This window comes from Buceros rhinoceros, unplaced genomic scaffold, assembly GCF_000710305.1.
Source record: "Buceros rhinoceros silvestris isolate BGI_N320 unplaced genomic scaffold, ASM71030v1 scaffold8080, whole genome shotgun sequence".
NCBI lineage: Eukaryota > Metazoa > Chordata > Aves > Bucerotiformes > Bucerotidae > Buceros > Buceros rhinoceros.
Genome location: NW_010391267.1, coordinates 75,722 through 93,851, shown reverse-complemented (window position 1 = coordinate 93,851; position 18,130 = coordinate 75,722). Strand labels below are relative to the sequence as shown.

The 18,130-nt window shown below is 38.8% G+C and overlaps 1 protein-coding gene across 1 annotated transcript in view; it reads left to right on the top strand.

The window, feature by feature from the left end:
* Nucleotides 1-18,130, top strand: part of GTF2F2 (general transcription factor IIF, polypeptide 2, 30kDa) — a gene marked incomplete at its 5' end in the record, with an annotated part of 84,108 nt that overhangs the window by 4,989 nt on the left and 60,989 nt on the right. The window contains one exon of the mRNA XM_010140920.1: nucleotides 6,657-6,695. Within this exon, the coding sequence (XP_010139222.1) occupies nucleotides 6,657-6,695 (39 nt within the window). The remainder of the gene's footprint in view (nucleotides 1-6,656; nucleotides 6,696-18,130) is intronic.

Genomic DNA, 18,130 nt, shown 5'->3' with positions numbered 1-18,130 from the left:
TTGGGGTTTGGTTGAGGGGTTTTTTTCTTTTTTTTTTTTTTTTTTTTTTTTGGAGCACTTTAAAAACCCTGAGATTTGTTCCGTGTGCTGTCCTCTAATCCTGGGATTCTTGTGTTGTAGTGACCATCTTTTTGGCGGTCTTTCAGAAAATGAATGAGGGATGACAAAGGTCCCTCTGAAATACTTTACAATCTGGGAAGATGCTGCAGGGAGTTTACACATTCTGGATAATTCAGCACTTCAGATTGACTCGACAAGTCACTTAGAGCAAGCAAAGGCTATTAAATTTGACAAGTAATTCAGCATTTTCTGCATGCAGTAATTTCTTGACTTCTGAATGGATTGTCTGTGGTTTTTGTTTTGCTTTGTCTTAACTGAACTTGCTTCTAATACCTGTTGGAAGAAATCTGTTAGTTCTTACACTGTAAACCTCTGTACTTCTGCTGGTCCCATATTATTTAATGGACAGCAGTTGGCTCTTCTGAGGTGCGTTTTGTTATGCCCAAGGTCTAATGAATTATGTTTTCCTGGTCTTCAGTCTGTGTATTTTATCTGAGCTAATATGGAGATGGATAAAGTGGATCCCATCCAAGATACTATGAAAAATCTGGTCTATGCTGGCTTTCTGTTTACACTAACTCTGGGGTTTTGCTTGTTTCTTTTCTTCTCCTATTTCTGTATTTTGAAATAGCTCTAATGAGTAATAGAGAGTAGTACAGCGCATTCCAAAAGTAGTAGTTGCAAAGTATGTCCTTACTTCCTTTGCAAGGCTCTTTGCACATTGCATTGTCTTCATGGCTGGGCAAATCACTAAGACCTGCAATGGTGCTCCTGAACATCATTTTAGCAAAGCTGGAGGGAAGAGTGGCTTCTGTGATGGCTGCAGTGCGATCCAAAGCACAGTTGTCTTGCTGTCTAGGTCTTGCTGTCTAGGCTGGTTTCGGTATTCTTTCTGCACTAAATATGAACTACATTCTGTTCCATAAACATCACCATATGTACATCAACTGTTGCTATGCAACAATGCTATTTGTGCTTCCAGTCATTCTATCTTATCCTTGTCATCAGCTATCATAGCTGTAATTTTTTGGGCGAGAGGAAAGGAGAGGATTTTGCATGTATTTCAATGTGTTGTATTGAACAGAATGAATTTTTTGTATCCGTGTGTAGCTGAGAACTATCTAGGGGAAGTCATGAATTAGATTTAGGGTTTAGTTAAACCTGTTTTTTTTCTGAGGTTCCTACTGGCAGATGCTCTGGCATAAAGATGTGCAATAATTTCTTGGTTGAAGAATGGGAACATGCTTTTGTTAAACATTTAACAGCATTCTTTTCTGATTGTGATTATAAATTAATTCCCTTACTGCTTTAATTGCCCGTTGCTTAATTTTTCTTCCAGCAGGTAGTTTAGGATTGCTGGCTCTAAATATGAATTAAAAATGCAGCTATGTTATAGGTAATGATAAAAGTTTCTTACTGAGCTGGGCCCTGGAAAAAATGTGCTGTTAGTGTGACTTGGGAAAACACAGACCTTGGCAGGCGATTGCATCCCTAACTGTAAAGGACTGATGGGTGGAAAGGAAGATTTTACACTGTAAGCACAAATAAAATATAAGATATTTCTGTAAATTTGGGCGAGATGACTCATTTTATTGAAATTTTGAATATAAATTCACAACTCCCCCTTTATAAGTGGAATTGCCTTAATGTCTATTTTAGTGACCTTAAAATTCCTTCATCCTTGTTCCATCTTACTGAAAGAAAAGAGTGTTTGAATTCCATTGACAGAGTGACTATCAGACCTTTGTTTCTGAGCAACATTCATGCATGGATTGTTTCACATTTCACAGAAAATTGACAGCTCTTAATGTTGCATTCTACTCCAGTGTTCTGAGTCTTCTTTCAGAATCTCAATTCATAAAATTCAATATTTTTTTTAATTCCTGTTCAATAACGCACGTAACTCTGCCTAGATACCTTAGAACAGCTCCCTTATTCCCGCACCCCTTGAATATTCTCCCCTTGTTTTGGGTTGTGCGTTTTTTTTTCCTCTATACAGCTTCTCATATATGAAAAGACCTTTGCTGAGTTTGTACATGAATCACACCTACTATGTAACTTACAATGCCTGATTGTATGCCAGTGAAAATGAATATTCAGAGGTTTGTATTCTGTATTTTGTATATTTGTATTTTGAAATAATCAGATATATTCAGCCATTTAAAGAAACGTGAAGGGGAGAAACACTAATAAAAATCCATGGAAGATGTCTCTCTCTTTCATTAAAGCATTTACTCCTATAATTACATTTAATTATTTCCAATAAAATACATAGTGCTCAGAATCTTGATGCCTTGTGATACTAATCTTATTAGATGAATGTTTGACTTCTCAAATTTTTCATCAGACTCTTATTCGGGAAATAAACACCCCCACTCATGATTCTGCCGAATTAGCTCTGCAAGCTGAAGAGTTTTGACATATACCAGTCTAACAGTGCATTCCAATTGTCTTGATTTGTTCAGGCTACCACTTAACCACACATTACAGTCTCCAAAATGCTTTGGGGTCTTACTTAATGCTTCTTTGTTTATGTACTTCAGCTTTTATGTGCTATGAACAGAAGAGGAAAATCTATCAGCAGCCTCACGATCAAAAGAAATAGAAGCAACAGCAGCCTTTCAGATCTCTGGCATTTATACAAATTTCAAAATATTTGTGAGAACTATAAAGCAGATGCAACCTATGATCAGAAAAGCAGAATTTGTGACTCAAGCTGGTCTAATTACAGACAGCATTTTGATGGGTTAAGATTTCATACGTTTTATTGTGACATATGATCCATTTAGAAAATGACTGAGTGCTTATATCATCTCTCTTCTCCATTTCTAAAAAAATTGAAATAATATTTATTTACTTCATGTGAGTGTTGCAGTGATTAATAAGTTACTGTAAAGAGGGTTCAGCTGGCTGGTAGGAGTAAGCTCCTCATTTTATTTCACTTTTTTTTTTAAACTATAGACTGCTAACTCCTGTAAAATTTAAACAAATGAGGACATAGAGCACAAAATACAGAGTCGTAAAATGTTTTGGGTTGGAAGGGATCTTTAAAAGTCATCTAGTCCAACCACCCTTCATTGAGTAGGGATGTCTTCAACTAGATGAGGTTGCTGAGAGCCCCTTCCAGCCCGACCCTGAATGTTTCCAGGGATGGGGCATTTACCACTTCTCTGGGCAACCTGTGTCAGTGCTTCACCACCCTCATTCTAAAAAATTTTCTTCCTTAGATCTAGTCAAAATCTCCCCTCTTAGGAGATTGACCTTGACAGGACCATCACCCTTGTCCTGTCACAATAGGCCCTGCTAAAAAGACTGTCCCCATCTTTCTTATAGGCCCCTTTTAAGTATTGAAAGGCCATGATAAGATGTCCCTGGAACTTTCTCTTCTCCAGGCTGAACAACTCCAACTATCTCAACCTGTCCTCATAGCAGAGGTGCTCCATCCTTCCGATCATTTTTGTGTCCCTCCTCTGGATCCTCTCCACAGGTTCATGTCCTTCTTGTGCTGAGGACTCCAGAGCTGGATGCAGTACTCCAGGTACAGCCTCACCAGAGCAGAGAGGCAGAATCGCCTCCCTCAACCTGCTGGCCGTGATTCTTTTGATGCAGCCCAGGATATGGTTGGCTTTCTGGGCTGTGAGTGCACACTGTTGGCTCATGTCCAGCTTTTCATTCACCGGTTCCCCCAAGTCCTTCTCTGCAGGGCTGCTCTCAATCACATCATCTCCCAGCCTATATTGATGTAAAGGGTTGCTCTGACCCTCTGCAGACCTTGTTGAACCTCATGTGGTTCACGTGGGTCCGCTTCTCCAGCTTTTCCAGATCCCTCTGGATGGCATCCCATCTCTCAGGCATATCAACTGCATATCAACTCAACTTGGTGACATCTGCAAATGTGCTGAGAGTGCCCTTGATTCCAGTGTGTCATTGATGAAGATACTAAACAGCACTGGTCCCGGTATGGACCCCTGAGGGACACCAGTTGTCAATGATCTCCATGTGGACGTGGAGCCATTGACCACTACCCTCTGGATACAACCATCCAAGCAATTCATCATCCACCAAACAGTCCGCCCATCAAATCTGTATCTCTGCAATTTAGAGAGAAGGATGTTGTAGGGCCCCGTGTCAAAGGCTTTACAGAACTCCACAAACATGACATCCATAGCTGTTCCCCTGTCCACCAATGCAGTTACTTCATCGTAGAAGGTCACTAGGTTGGTCAGACACGAGTTGCCCTAGGTGAAACAATGCTGGTTTTCTCAAATCACCTCCGTGTCCACCATGTGCCTTAGCATTGCTTTTAGGAGGATCTAGATACCTATGTAGTAGCTAACTATAACTAGATATAGATATATACTATGTTAGAATGGGCTCAATGTGATGGGAATGTAATTGGCTTTCTGCCTACTTTATTGACTTAAAATTTCTTTGTTTTTTTCAGTCTCACTGATGAGAAAAAAAAACATAAAACCCACAAAACAAAAACTCACCAAAAAACCCCAATCCCCCCAGCATTCCCCACCACCACCAAAAAACCCCAACCCAAAAAACCCAACCAGCCAGCCCCAACTGGTTGACATGAATTTTGCATGTTACGGAGGAGGTTGAGCATCTGTAGTCTTCATTGATAAATGCATTGAGTAGACATAGTACAACTTCCTTTACCGCCTTCATGATATTAGTACTGAGAAGATTTTTAAAGCAGAGATTTGTGACCTAATTACAACAAAATCAAATCGTCTAATGATGAGAAAAAAGCACTACCTTTTTCAAAGGCTTGAATTTTATACGGGTTTTTTTCGCTTGTGTTGAGGGCGGATTCTATTGACACATAAAAGCAAATGCACACTCCCCCTGTAGACGTGATACACATTTAGTGTTACTTGACTCAGAGATGCTATTAACGATTTTGAAGTGTGGTGTCTTATACAATAGTTTTGGTTAGGTAGCTACTCTTTCACTGAATCAGAGTTAAAAACAAACAGATTTAAATCCAGCTGCTTCTTAAATCTCAGTCCAGGCAGGTGTTGATATCTTAGCATGTTTCCATATTCTTTATTACTTCCTCTTTGCTTTTTGGTTTGCTTTGTGTGTGCACTGGATGTTTCCTTAATTAAGTTACAACTGAGTTAGAATATTTTTTGGGTAGTATCATTATGCTGTAAACGTGCTATAATCTGCTAATGATGCAGAAAGTAACATCAATGAGAAAATACATGTTTTTCTGCAAACAGGCACGTACATCTTAAAGCTGTCACTGTTCTTAACTCACTTTGTGGATGTTTGTGGGTGAGAAGAGGCCATATAATGATATTTTCTTATGTGATGTTTTCATGTGTCTTCAGCTGCTAAGACTAAGTCAGCCACCAGTGAAGAAAGAAGGATCTGTGAGATACTGCTTTTTCCATTTGCGTTAGTCCTCAGGCTGTCAGCCATCTCAATGAGAAAACAGGGCCATCACCATGAAAGCCAGCCACAATCAGTGACAAGAAAAGGTTTTTTGTGAAATATCTTATGTTTTCAGTTCTGTTAATATCCAGCCTGTAAATGGCAGAAATGATCAGACTAACTGAACTCAAAATTTACTGTGAGTTAGAGCAGTAATTCACTGTCGCCTGTTAAGTAAATAGTTTGTAATGATAGCTGTGACATCTCTGAGTTGAAAGCTAAGGACAAGTATCTTTTACCATTTTAAACTGCATTTCAGATAAGTGAAAATGTTCTGTTTATTCTCTACCTTAGAAGATGCTCAAAAAGGAGAACTATTGGAGGAGCAGTCAAAATTCAGGTTGACAAATTTGTGTAGGGGTTTAATTTCACAGGACTTTGTTAGTGTTAGAACTCAGTTGATCGAAGTATGCCTGCCAGCTGCCACCCCTTGAAATGATGAATTGAAATTTCACACAGAAAGCCATTTCTGAATCTGACTCTGCCATAATTTTTAGGCAAGTCGCTTTGCAACGCTTGGGTCTAGGTTTTTCCTTCATACATACTTTAATTCTCTGCTCTGTTGAACCGGAGGTGTTTCTGATTGTGCATATTGTACCTAACAAGTTGGGCTATAGTACCATTTGAAGGCCGATGATCAGAAAGGGAAAACATTGAAGAAATAGATCATTGCCTGATCTGCAGAAAGAGTAGAGAAGAGGTTGATCAAGTTCAGAAATTTACCTAATGCCAATGAAGACCATTTTTTGCAGAACCTTTTTTTTTTTTTTTAATATACAAAAGTAATACTTATCTGTCTGCAGTGACCAGTGAGATACCTGGGTACTTCATTGCTTAAGTATAATTCTACTACTAATTTTGTGTAAATGTGTAATTTCATTCCTGCAAAGCTAGATCAGAGGTGTAGTGGATTCCTCTCATTTAAGTTGTGAGTTTGGGCACTAGAAGAGATTTTTTTTTTATTGCTCCCTGTGGCAAATTATTCTTTCAGAAAGTAAATATATGAACATTAATCAAAACCAGTGATTGTGATTTTATCATATGTTATCATTCTTTACTTTGCAACCCACTTTTTATATGTAATTTCGAATAATCAACACAGAAACATTACATTTCCTTTTTTGTACATTTGTTATTTTTTCCAGAAAGCCAACCAGAAGAAAAATCTGAAAGCAGCAGCACTGGTGAGTGTGGACACTTTCTTTGAAACACTTAAGAAATTACTTATGACTGTACCTTTTCAGTTTTGCTTTTCAATAAATCAGTGGATTAAAAAAGGGAGACTTTTTTGTTATATTTCTAGGGTAGAATATCATAAAATTGAAAAATTACTTCATAAACTGATTGTCTGTTGTGGCCAAAAGCTTAAATTATTAATATTTCTTCTTTAAATGAAGTGGGGAAAATGATGAGGGAGTGCTTTAGAAATGTAATGTTCTTTTGAATGTTATTTTAGATTTTTTTTATTTCTCAAGTCTTTGGCTTCATTGTCTGTATATTTTAGTCTGAATTCCTTCCTCTTGATTAGAAAGTTTATAGCAAATTTCCAAAACTTTTGTTATTTGATTTTAATTGCATAGACTAAGCAGTTAGAAAAATAGTGTTCTAATATTGTACTTTACTCAGTTTTTCTAATGCAAAAAAACTTCCTTGATGCGGGTCCAGAGGAGGGCCATGCAGATGATCAAGGGGCTGGAGCACCTCCTGTATGAAGATGGGTTGAAAGAGTTGGGGTTCTTTAGCGTGGAGAAGTCAAGGCTCCAGGCAGACCTTAGAGCAGCCTTCTAGTATCTAATGGGGGCCTACAGGAAAATGGGGAGGGACTCTTCATCAGGAATAGGATGAGGGGTAATGGTTTCAAACTGGAGGAGGGTAGATTTAGATTAGACATTAGGAAAAACTTCTTCACTGTGAGGGTGCTGAGGCACTGGAACAGGTTGGCCAGAGAAGTTGTGAATGTTCCATCCGTGCAAGTGTTCAAGGCTGTGTTGGATGGGACTTTGAGCAACCTGGTCTAGTGGAATGTGTCCCTGGCCATGGCAGGGAGGTTGGAACTAGATGATCTTTGAGGTTCCCTCCAACCCAAACCATTCCATGATTCTGTGATTTATAAATTATTTGGAAAGAGTCAAAAGTGGTTAGTTCAGTGATATTACCTACCAGTTACATATTAGTCAATCCAACAATGTCTTGTTAAATACAGGGCACTTCTGAAACTGCTGTTGCTATAGCAAGTGTGTTCGGTTTTTTTACAGAGTTCAGAGTAGTAATTTAAAGTAGTACTCTTCGATGAGTGTATTTTTTTCTGTGTGTGAAATAGGCCACATACTTATAGCAGATTCCTGAGGCTACCCGATATCCTAAAGCTTTTATTTCAAGTCAGAGCTAGTCTGTGCTGGTATCCTTTACAGTCACTGGAGGAGATGGTTCCAGAAAGTCTTATTCTGAGATAGGTGTGTTCACGTGTAATTCCCCAGCAGCTCGAGCAGAGCTCTCTTGAGGCTGTGTGTTCCTAGGCTGCTCCCTTCTCTTCTGTTAAGGCCTTCAGGCTTACACGAATCACAACAGCGTGAGAAACTTACAATGTCAAGTACTGTTTAAGAAAAATCTGCTTTTCTGCTTTTATTAAAGAGGGGTTTCAAAAATACCATTAATGTACTAGTGCAAATAAGTGCTAAGGTCGGACAGAGCCTGTGAACCTGGGGAACTAGACACATTAATACAAAACTTGTAGACAAATCTCAGCTTTGTTAGTAGAAGAGTTATCTCTGATGCACACAGATTAAAGAGTAGTACTAGCACCTGTAAGTGGTAATGGCAGAGATAAAGATAGACCGGAGAGAGTCTCCCGCCCTTGCCTTTCTTAAATAGCATTTCCTAAACGCAAGACTAATGCTAGTGGGTTTTCAAAATGTCTTCTTGAAAGTAATTTTTCAGACGCTTTAACATGGAGATGTCTGAGTTTTGTAATATTTGAATTGCATTTCAGCATCAAATGTTGTCAAAAGTGTATACTTTGTGTCTGGCTAGGAGTAGGGTTTGGGGGTTGGTTTTTGTAGGAGGGAATTCTTCATAATGTTTAAATATTCTTTATTACAGTTATGTTAGGAATGTTAAAAGACTAGTGTTAGAAATGTTATAGTCTGTACATTTGTTCTGAATCCAAAGTGTGTTTTTTAGCTTGCAGTTTTTCTCAGTTGCTTGTTAAAATCTGTTCGTTCTGATTATATCTTAATTGTGGGTTTAAGGGTATGAAGGGCTACTTTTTAGAAATTAATATTTGAAATTACTTGAAAACAGAGACTCACTGCTGTGGTGTGTTGCAAGTGATGCAGATCTTGAGAGTTTAACTGCTAAAATTAATCAGAATTTTGATACTTAGATTGCATCTTTCTGTTCTTTAGTTGTAGGGATGCATCCTTGGTTTTGCTGGGCTCTTGGGTAATTTATTCTGTTTCGGTTTGCCTTTGAATGATTGAATTGTCTGCTCCTCCCTCTTGGTGTCTCCTCTTTGTTCGTGAATATTGTGTAAGACAGCCGCGTGTTTAGTTGTTTGTATTTTTGCTTTGGTCAGAAGAATGAGTTACTGTATGCTCTGGGCTGTTCAAATATGCTGACAAGAGGAGTGCTTAACCCACTTGATGGAACCAAGCTGGCTGTGGGTTCAGATTCTGAGTGATGATAGTTGGTTACACTGGGGTGTTTAAAGGAGGATTCTCAGCGATCAGTTACGCTTATTTGTTTATTCACTTTTTTTCTCAAAATCACTGGATTCAGATGACCTTTTCCAAACTACCTCTCAAGTAATTCAAGTTATTGAGTGCTCCATTTTGCTGTTAAGCTACTTTATCTTAGCCTACAATAAGTACTTTTGAGGCAAAGATGATTTCTCTTCTGTATTTATGTATCATTTTAGCATAACAAAACCCTAATGCTGCTTTTGGGTATTACTGTAATAAAAATATGTAAGCTTTATTTGTAGCTAGGAAGTAAATAAAGGAGGCAACTGAGATAAATAAAATTCAGAAATCCTTTGATTTACATCCTTAAAAAGTTACCCCACTTTTTTGCATTGCAACCATACTGCCAGTCTTCAGAATTTCTTATGTTGTAAATCATTAGTATTATGTATGACATTTTTAATCGCATTTATTGTTGGGATACTTACCAAGGGTGAGATAGTACCAGCATTGCTACTCGATACCATTTGGAGAGAGAGACAACGTGATACTGGGTCAGACCAAAGATCATTGAGCTGGTATCCTGTCCTCAGTGATGGTTAATCGCAGATACTTTGAGAAGATACTGATATTGAGAAGAATATAAGAACAATGCAGAAGCACAGTGATACCTCCCCAAATACTTCTTTCAACTTTTAATAATTCACAGCTCAGAGAGATCCAGAGCCAGGGGTAATGGTGTTTCATTTAACAGGCCCTCGTGGATTTTCCTTCTATGAAGTATGCCTGTTGGTTGAGCTCATGTAAGCCTTTAGTATCTATAATATCTTCAATGATGCTATAGTTACACTCAAAATATTCAGGACTCAAGACATACATGAAGCAAGTTTACCCAAACTAAATTGGAGCTTCTTTTGTATATTATTATTTTCGATCATTTTTTCCAGACAGAAATCCTGTTTGATTAGTGCTTGTGATAAACAGTGCTTGGTGATTCAACCAACGTTGTTTAGTGCCTGAAGGCTGGTTTGTGTTAAATGTAAAAGTGATGTAGCAAATGACACACTCAGCTGAAGGAAAAGAGAACTGGCTTTGCATGTGCTTATATGATGATGAGCAAGTGATATAAACCCAAATATGTGTGTGTAGCTCCTGTTTGTTTATGGCTTTGCTTGCACCTACTTCTAAGTGCTGTTGATAGCGACAGAAGCTGTGATAAACAAGCATTTTTGCCAGTTAAAGTGTGACCTGCTCCCCACCTCCAAGTAAAAATACGGAGAAGCGGCTGCCCCGAGCCTGTGTAGCCTGTTGAGAATGGTATGGTAAGGAATTGCATTATCATGTAAAAGTAAATGTAATTAGGTGCTGTCCTTGTGAAAGTGCATTAAATAAAAACTGCATAGGCAGCAATGGATTATAACGTTGCCTGAGATTTGAGAATGCTTTGAAATTGCTTGGGGAGAGGAGGGGCAGGGTGGGGAGGGCATCAGCTCTGTATGCAAACTACAGATGCATCTTTCTCTTTAAGAGCTGATGTACAGCTCAAACCGGGACAATCAGGGAGTGTTATGTACAACCTAGTAGTTGCAACTCCTGAACCTTCTTCATGTCAATTAAAATCATGTTGTATCCAAATTTTGTCTCTTTAAGTCTTTGATGTAAGTTTATAGCAAGTAGCAGCCTTCAGAACTTAACATGCTTCAGGACAAGGTGTTACTCATCTCCCTAAATACCCCAGTGAATAGTACAAATGCCTCCTAGTGAAGGGAGGGGCACCATTTCTGATTTGATTTTGGGTAAAAGAAATAGATTATGTGGGCTAGTGCAGACAGTATAGTTTGAAGCTAGTATTAAAATTTTGCCAATTGTGAATGTACATGTTTGACTGCAGACACAAATATACCACACTTGAGTTGTCTGTAGATCACTTGCCTCTTTTTTAATGTTGCAATTAAAAAAAATTCAGGTTTTGATTATACACGTGTTGAAATATTTGAAATTCAGTGTAAGCACTTTGATAAACATTGCACTGCATGTGGTAAAATCAGCAATTTTGTGTTAAAGGCACAGAGTTCTTAAATTATGACACAGGACTATAAAGCTGCTAAATGCACATTTGATTTCATTCTCTTTAAAGCAGTTAACATATATTAATTATACTGCAAAAGTGAAGCTCTAACTGAAAAATTATCATCAGGAGGATTAAAAGAGTAATTATTAATTTAAATACTAGCTCGAAACTCAGTGCTGAAGATAATTTAGTTACGGAATCTGCCATTTTCAAGCCACAGAAACAGTTTCTGTCTTGGAAATATAACTGGCTTTGTCGGCAGAGAAGTGCAACAAAACTTAATAAGGATATGAATTTAATGTAGGTCAACACGAACTGGAGTTAAATTTTTTGAGCATAAATGGCCTTAGTGTTCTTGAGGGTCTGGCTATTTGTTTTAGTATACGGTATGGATATTCTAACATTTATGTTTGGCTGAGCAGCACTGACTTACTTATTGTCACGCAGTCTCTATCCTGAGAACAGAACCCCATATAAAACAGTGGGGTTTTGTATATCCTACATATATCCTGTTCTGTCCTTCGACGATGTACACATCCAGCTTGTCCAAGTATTGCACTAAGCAGAAAGCACGTTTTGGCTCATATCAGAGTTCTTGGTATTCCCATCTGACTCCCCAGAAATCTCAGGAATTTCAGCCATGCTAGCATTGCATATTGTGACTCCACAAATTGTGTTTGTCTTCTGTGAGGGGTTTTGCTGGTTATTGCAATTCTCCCACCTACAGCGCGATCACATTTGATGGGTGCAGACCTTTGCAGTGTTGCAAATTAGAGCCTTGAATGATGGATCAAAGGGCAGAGAAAGATCAAATGCTTGCTGCCTTGCCCAGTACAAGACTGGCGTGTAGCAGATGTAAAGCTCGCAGGAGGCAGTTTCAAAGTAAATAAAAAAGGTGGTTCTGCACTCAGAATGTAATAGAGCTATTGAATTCCTTGACAGAAGATGTGGATGTGAAGGTGGTATTTGCTAAAGGCTTACATGACCTTAGAGGAGACCCAAGAGGTATGTGAAAGAAAATCCACCGAAGGGTACTAAGATTGAGAGGACATCTGATTTAAGAGACCCCAAGCCACAAAAGCCTCGTGAAAACTGGGTTGCATACCCAATAGGAGAATCATACCTGGCTGCTCTGACCTTCGGCTTCTTCATGGAAATCCACTTTTGGCCACGTTGCTGGAGTCATGATGCTGAGCAAAGCAGACCTTTAGCCTGCTCCCCCCCCCGTTTTTTTTTTTATTTTTCCCCAGTTCTGTATTGCTGTTACACAGCTGGCATCAGGGATAGTTGAAGTTTCTTCTTTTTAACAATGGAAATAACTTTTGAGGGGGAAGGCAATGAAGGCAAAGGCAAGAGCAGCTCTTGTAAGGTAGGATGTAGTCATTTACCTCTCCCTTTGCTAACTGCATCTGAGAGAGTTCTGGAGGCTGCAGCACAGTGATGCTTGACCTTTCTGTATGCCTGAGTCTGGAAACAGTCTAGCAGAGCTCATTTGGTGCTCTTCCTGAGCTATAAGGCTTTTCCAGCCCCAGCATCTTGCCAGCAGCTGTGGTGATAGAGGAGCAGGAACATCATGTAACTGTGCTACAGCACATTGGCTTACTCATACAGGTTCTCTTAGGGATTTCTGCACTGTCTTCTGGGGACAAACCCTAAAATCATCATGTGCACATGGCAGAAGAGTCTTCTAGAGGTGGACTTTTATCATCGTATGAGAAGGCATAGAATACCCTACATGGTGTATTCTGCTCTGCTGGGAAAGAGCATTATTTGCTCTTCAGTTCAGAAAATGTGTTGGAAATATCACAAGACCTGACAGTGGTGCAGGCCATAGATAAAGTTAGTATTGATAAGAATCCTAGCCTGAGAATGCATTTTTCTGTTTTCTCTGATTCTTAGCAGGCTGGCTTGCAGGATCTTTTAGTTTTTCTCCTTTGAGATACCAATTTCAGCATTGAGAAAATGCCTTGCTTTATCCCTTATACTTGCCAAAGGTTTTATTTAAGAAGTAGAGATGCAGTAAACGGCTGGGTTTGGTGTTAGAGTTGCTTGTTCTGTTTATGTTTTTTGATGCTTAGCCTGTTCATTCCTAGTTTGTTTGCTTTATTTTTTCTTCCTAATTGAGAGAGTCTGTATGCACCTCTGACCTGTTCTTTTTTTCCATCATCTGTTCACTATGGTACAAAATCAAGAACATCCTTTGAGATAACAAGCAGCTTTCTGTGGAGCTGCGGCAGTACATTTGTAGCTCTAGGTTTTCTGTTAACAAAGTTTTTAGAAAGTGAATCACTCCATTCCTCTCACTTCTGCTGCAAGAGATTGCCTTTACGAAACCTGATGTATGAAAAGACAAGTGAGAAATTTTTATTTTAAAATGAGTAATTTCAAGATAATTACATGTTACTTGTGTTGTACAACCTCAGTGTTGCACTGTTAGCATCTGCGCCTTTTCTGTTAAACCCAAGGTCCCCAGGTGATGGTCACTGATGAAGTCCCTCAGCCCTTCTCTTCATCTCCTAGTGCTCACGTATTGTAGGCTCTGTCGCCAATCTGCTCCATCGCCATCCTCACTGCTCAGGCAGTCCAGCACTGCAAGGTGCCCTGACCATCAGGCCCACAGCTCTAGCAAGCCCTTGGCTCTTCATCTTTCTGGGACATTTCCCTAGCAAGCAGCCTTGGGCTTGTAAATCTAAATTCTCATCTCCTTAGTGTGCTCCTGCAGCTGGTGAAGTGCTACTCCCTCACACAGGATGCTGAATCTCCTTTAGGAGATGTGAACGAGAAAACCTGCTGCCTCGTTTTGGCCTGGCTTTCTATACGTGGAACGAGGCTGCTGTTAAAATCTTGGGGTGAGGTTGTGTCAAAGGCAAAAAGAGGGGTATCATGGAAAAGCATACATTATATGTTTTTTCAGGTAACTGAAATACCGCTTGGGGTGGAACTAGTGGAATACCCCTTTAATGTCCAGAAAGATGGTGAGTTTCATGAAGTCCCTATAAACCAAGGTTAGATCCCCCAAAGTCACACCACCAGTAAACAGACAATACTGCAGTCAGTTTTAGCATAATCAAAAGAAGTTTACAGACCTTCTGAATGGCTCATTTTTTAACAGTCATTTTCCAGCTGCTTGGTTGAGAAACCTTATCTTGTTGAACTTGCATGTTATCATGCCCTAGCAGGATTTTAAAAGAATAGCTGCTGTTTACAGCTGTAATTATTGTACCACTTTCCTGACCGTTTTTGTTTCTGAAACAGCAGAACAGTATTCTTTTCTGAAGCTTAAAATGAACAGACATGGTGTTAAATGATAACAGCAATGATGTTAAACTTGTTACCAGCGCAGACAGAAACAGCTCTTTGGGGGAGACTTGCTTTAGCTCTGTGTGGTATTCCTACTGCACACATTTTTAGGAGAAGAAATCAACCGTCTAGTTCTACAGCATATTATGCAATTTTTTTCAGAAAGAAAGGCAACTGTGTTTTCTTTTTCCAAGTGCTTGCTCATCTGCATTCCTCAGGTGTCATGATTTATCTCCCTCCTGTGTTCCCCACACGTGTTCTTGACAAGCTTCTTGTTTTCTGGCATTTTATTGTGAATGATGATGATTTATAGAGGCAGTGTTTTAAGGCAATGTTCTGAGTGATATACCAGTGTATAGGACTTACAGAATGTAAGTAATTAAAAAACATAATGTTCATTTTCTGATCTTAAATTTCTTGTGCCTTATTGATGGCTTTTTTCCCAACCTAGTAAATTATGCAAGCCTGTCTCTACAAATGAAAATACATTTAGTTTTTTAACTAGCATCCACTTTCCTGCCAATCAAAGAAATTCTGCCCTGTATTGCAGGACAGGAGACAAAATTAGAGTTAGGCAATAGTTGTCTAGCAAAGATTAAATAATTCTAGCCTAAGAAAATAATATTTATTTTGTCATAGACCCAAGATAACTCATCCCCTTCATCCCCAATCCTGATTCATTAGTCAATACAATTAGGGCAACATGACCCTTCTGCACAAATAAATTCATAGATGAGGTACTGCTTTTATTATATTGTAACATTTGTTGCCTGTCTTTATTCTGCCTGTGTACTAATGGGTGGCAAAGGAGGAAGATAGTTTTCTTAAGGTGTTCCCATCTTATTGAATTGAAACCTTAATGCTTTTAAGTAAAGTGAAAGTATCAATGCAACTGACTGCTGCAAGCAGTGATGTAATTTTTTTCCCCTTTAGGATTTAAATAAATATTACCTACTGTAGAAAAGAAGTGACCGTAATATGTACAAATGCAAAAACACAAAAATAAGACATGGGTGTTTGAAAAATGTTAATAGTGCAGTTACGATGCTGTGAAACACTGGTCAGTGAGTACTGAAGGAGCAGAGTTAGGACTGTAATTTGACCTTGTTGCACGGCCTGTGCATTTCACATCATCAAGGTTACCTCCAAGAAACCGCATCTGGCTCTAGAAGGCATTGGGCAGTAATTGGCTGGAGACCGAGGGAGTGCTTCAAGGGAACATCATCGTGTATGACTTTCTGGTTCTTAAATTCTTTCCTAGGCATTTGCTTTTGGCCATTGTCTTTACTGATTTCTCCTCTTGAGTCAGACTGCTTTCCAACCCTAACAAAGCCCCACAGCCCTCCTGGTGAAAAGGAGGTGTACAGTGAAAGAAAAATGAAAAGGAGTGGTATGATGTGGGAGGAGGACAAGATAAGAGGAAGGATGTGTGGGTCAGAGGATCAAAAATGTGGATTCTGCTCAGAGATGTGAAGGATTAGGAGATGGAAACAGTTCACAGTCACCAAGGTACACTGGCCTAGATAGACCTTTGTCTGATGTAGTGCAGCCACTCATGGTTTGTCCTTATGCAGGAAAAAAACAAATTGGTGATAACCACACCAGTGTACTGCCAATAGTGATAAATTGGCTTCTCCACCAATGGAAAAGATGAGCATACAAATATGGGAGAAATGAATACAATGGGTATTTTGGTCAATTTATCACTCGTCTTTCGTGAGAAGTCATTCAGGGCACTCAGAGGGGCAGGGATATTCTTTTTTTAGTGTATGGGTGTCAGTCCTGCCTTCAGCTCCCTCTGTCCCTTCTGAACAGGGAACTTGGTGGCCCTTTTTCTCACCTGAGAAGATGGATCGGGAAGCAAAAGGAGCCTGCCTGTGTGGGAGCAGGTTAAGTGCCTCCTTGAGGAAGGGGGAGAAAATTATTTTTTACTCCTACCTGAGCAATTGAAGATGATCAGGGAAATTATGGAAATTGCAGTTCCATTCTGGTACTCGTAGGACTGTTGGAGTAAGTTCATTGTGATTGAGCTCTTAATGAGAGAAAGATAAATAGATATACTTCTTATGCACATCGTATTCAAAGTAATGTTGTCAGAACAACTGTTAGTACTTCTGACTTAAGTGCTTAATTTTGCACCTTTCTCATTGTCATGGTAGTATTAAGTATGCAATTTCCAACCTTAAAGAAAAGACAGAAAAGGTAACATGTGTAACTCAGTACCTTTCCTGGCACAGCCTGCAGTGGCGGAACACAAACACCTACCTGAGTAATCGAACACATACCAAAATATATTTATGTTATATTGAATATATTTATGGAGTAAAAAGGAAACATTATGCATAGTATGGAAGTTTTATGTGGTCACTTTGTTCATGTACCAAAACAAAGACTCTCCCCCACCCTGGTTTGAAAAGTTATTCAGTTTTATAACTAGTTTGAAGCATCTTGATTGTAGCTGATATGGTGTGATGAGGTGTAGTTGTGGATTTGTTCAATGGGAAAAGGGAAGAGAATGGGTTTGTCACCCTCATCTTCGTCCTGTTTCTGCTACGTGAATCAAACAGCTGAGTGACGTGCCTTCGATCAGAGATGGCACGTAAAAGTTTCAAACCCTGGCACTTGTAGAAATGCATGAGTGCTCATGAAAATGGGAAAAGACAACAAGATTCGAGTTAGTGTTACAGCAGATGACCTTACATGTATGCCATAGATGTCAGTGTTATGTACACAGAAATAAAAAAAATGCAGTGAAATGTGCTTAACATAATGTGTTTTTTAATTTAAAAAAACCCCATTAATTTATTTTTACTCATCATTAGAGATGTACAGTTTTCACTATATAAAAAAAAAAGTTTCAAGTGCTCTTGTATAGGTTTAGGTTTTGTATAGGTTAAGAGGGAAGTAGGTACTCTGAACCAAAGGCCTGGCAAATAAAAGCTTTCCAGTAAATCTTTTAAGAACAGCTATAGACTATTCTTATATTTCAGATGGTTTGAATTTCACCTATGATTACTAGCTTGTGAGTAGCTTATATTCCAAAAGTATTTTCTATTATAAATGCAGGAGAGCATTCTCTCGTGCTTTTTCATGAGCGAAGTCATGCTATGATGGAAAACTGATACTGCTTTCTGATACTGAAGTGCTAATGTTCTCTTGGTATTGAGCATCCTAAGAGTCCAACTGAAAGGCAAGCAACCACATTATATGCTAAATTAACATACAAGTATATTAATTGTTTGAAAACAAAACTGATTTTCAGTATTTTTCAACTGCAATGACATTTTAAATCTCAATCAAGGTTCCGTTAAAAGTGAAGGTTATAAACAAAAATGTTGAAGTGAAAATGGATGATTTGACATCCTGGGAGCCTCCTCCAGACTGCTTATGCAGGTTGTGTATTTGACAGCATCTGGAGCATCCTTCTTTAAAACTTGTAGATTAATTATGGGGCTTTTTTAGATTGTCTGTCACTTTTTCTTGTTCCTGTAAAGATTTGTGTCCACAAAGGGCTTTTCATTTCATTGTTCTGTGTGATGGCATTTCTAGTTCTTACCCTAGAAGTTCA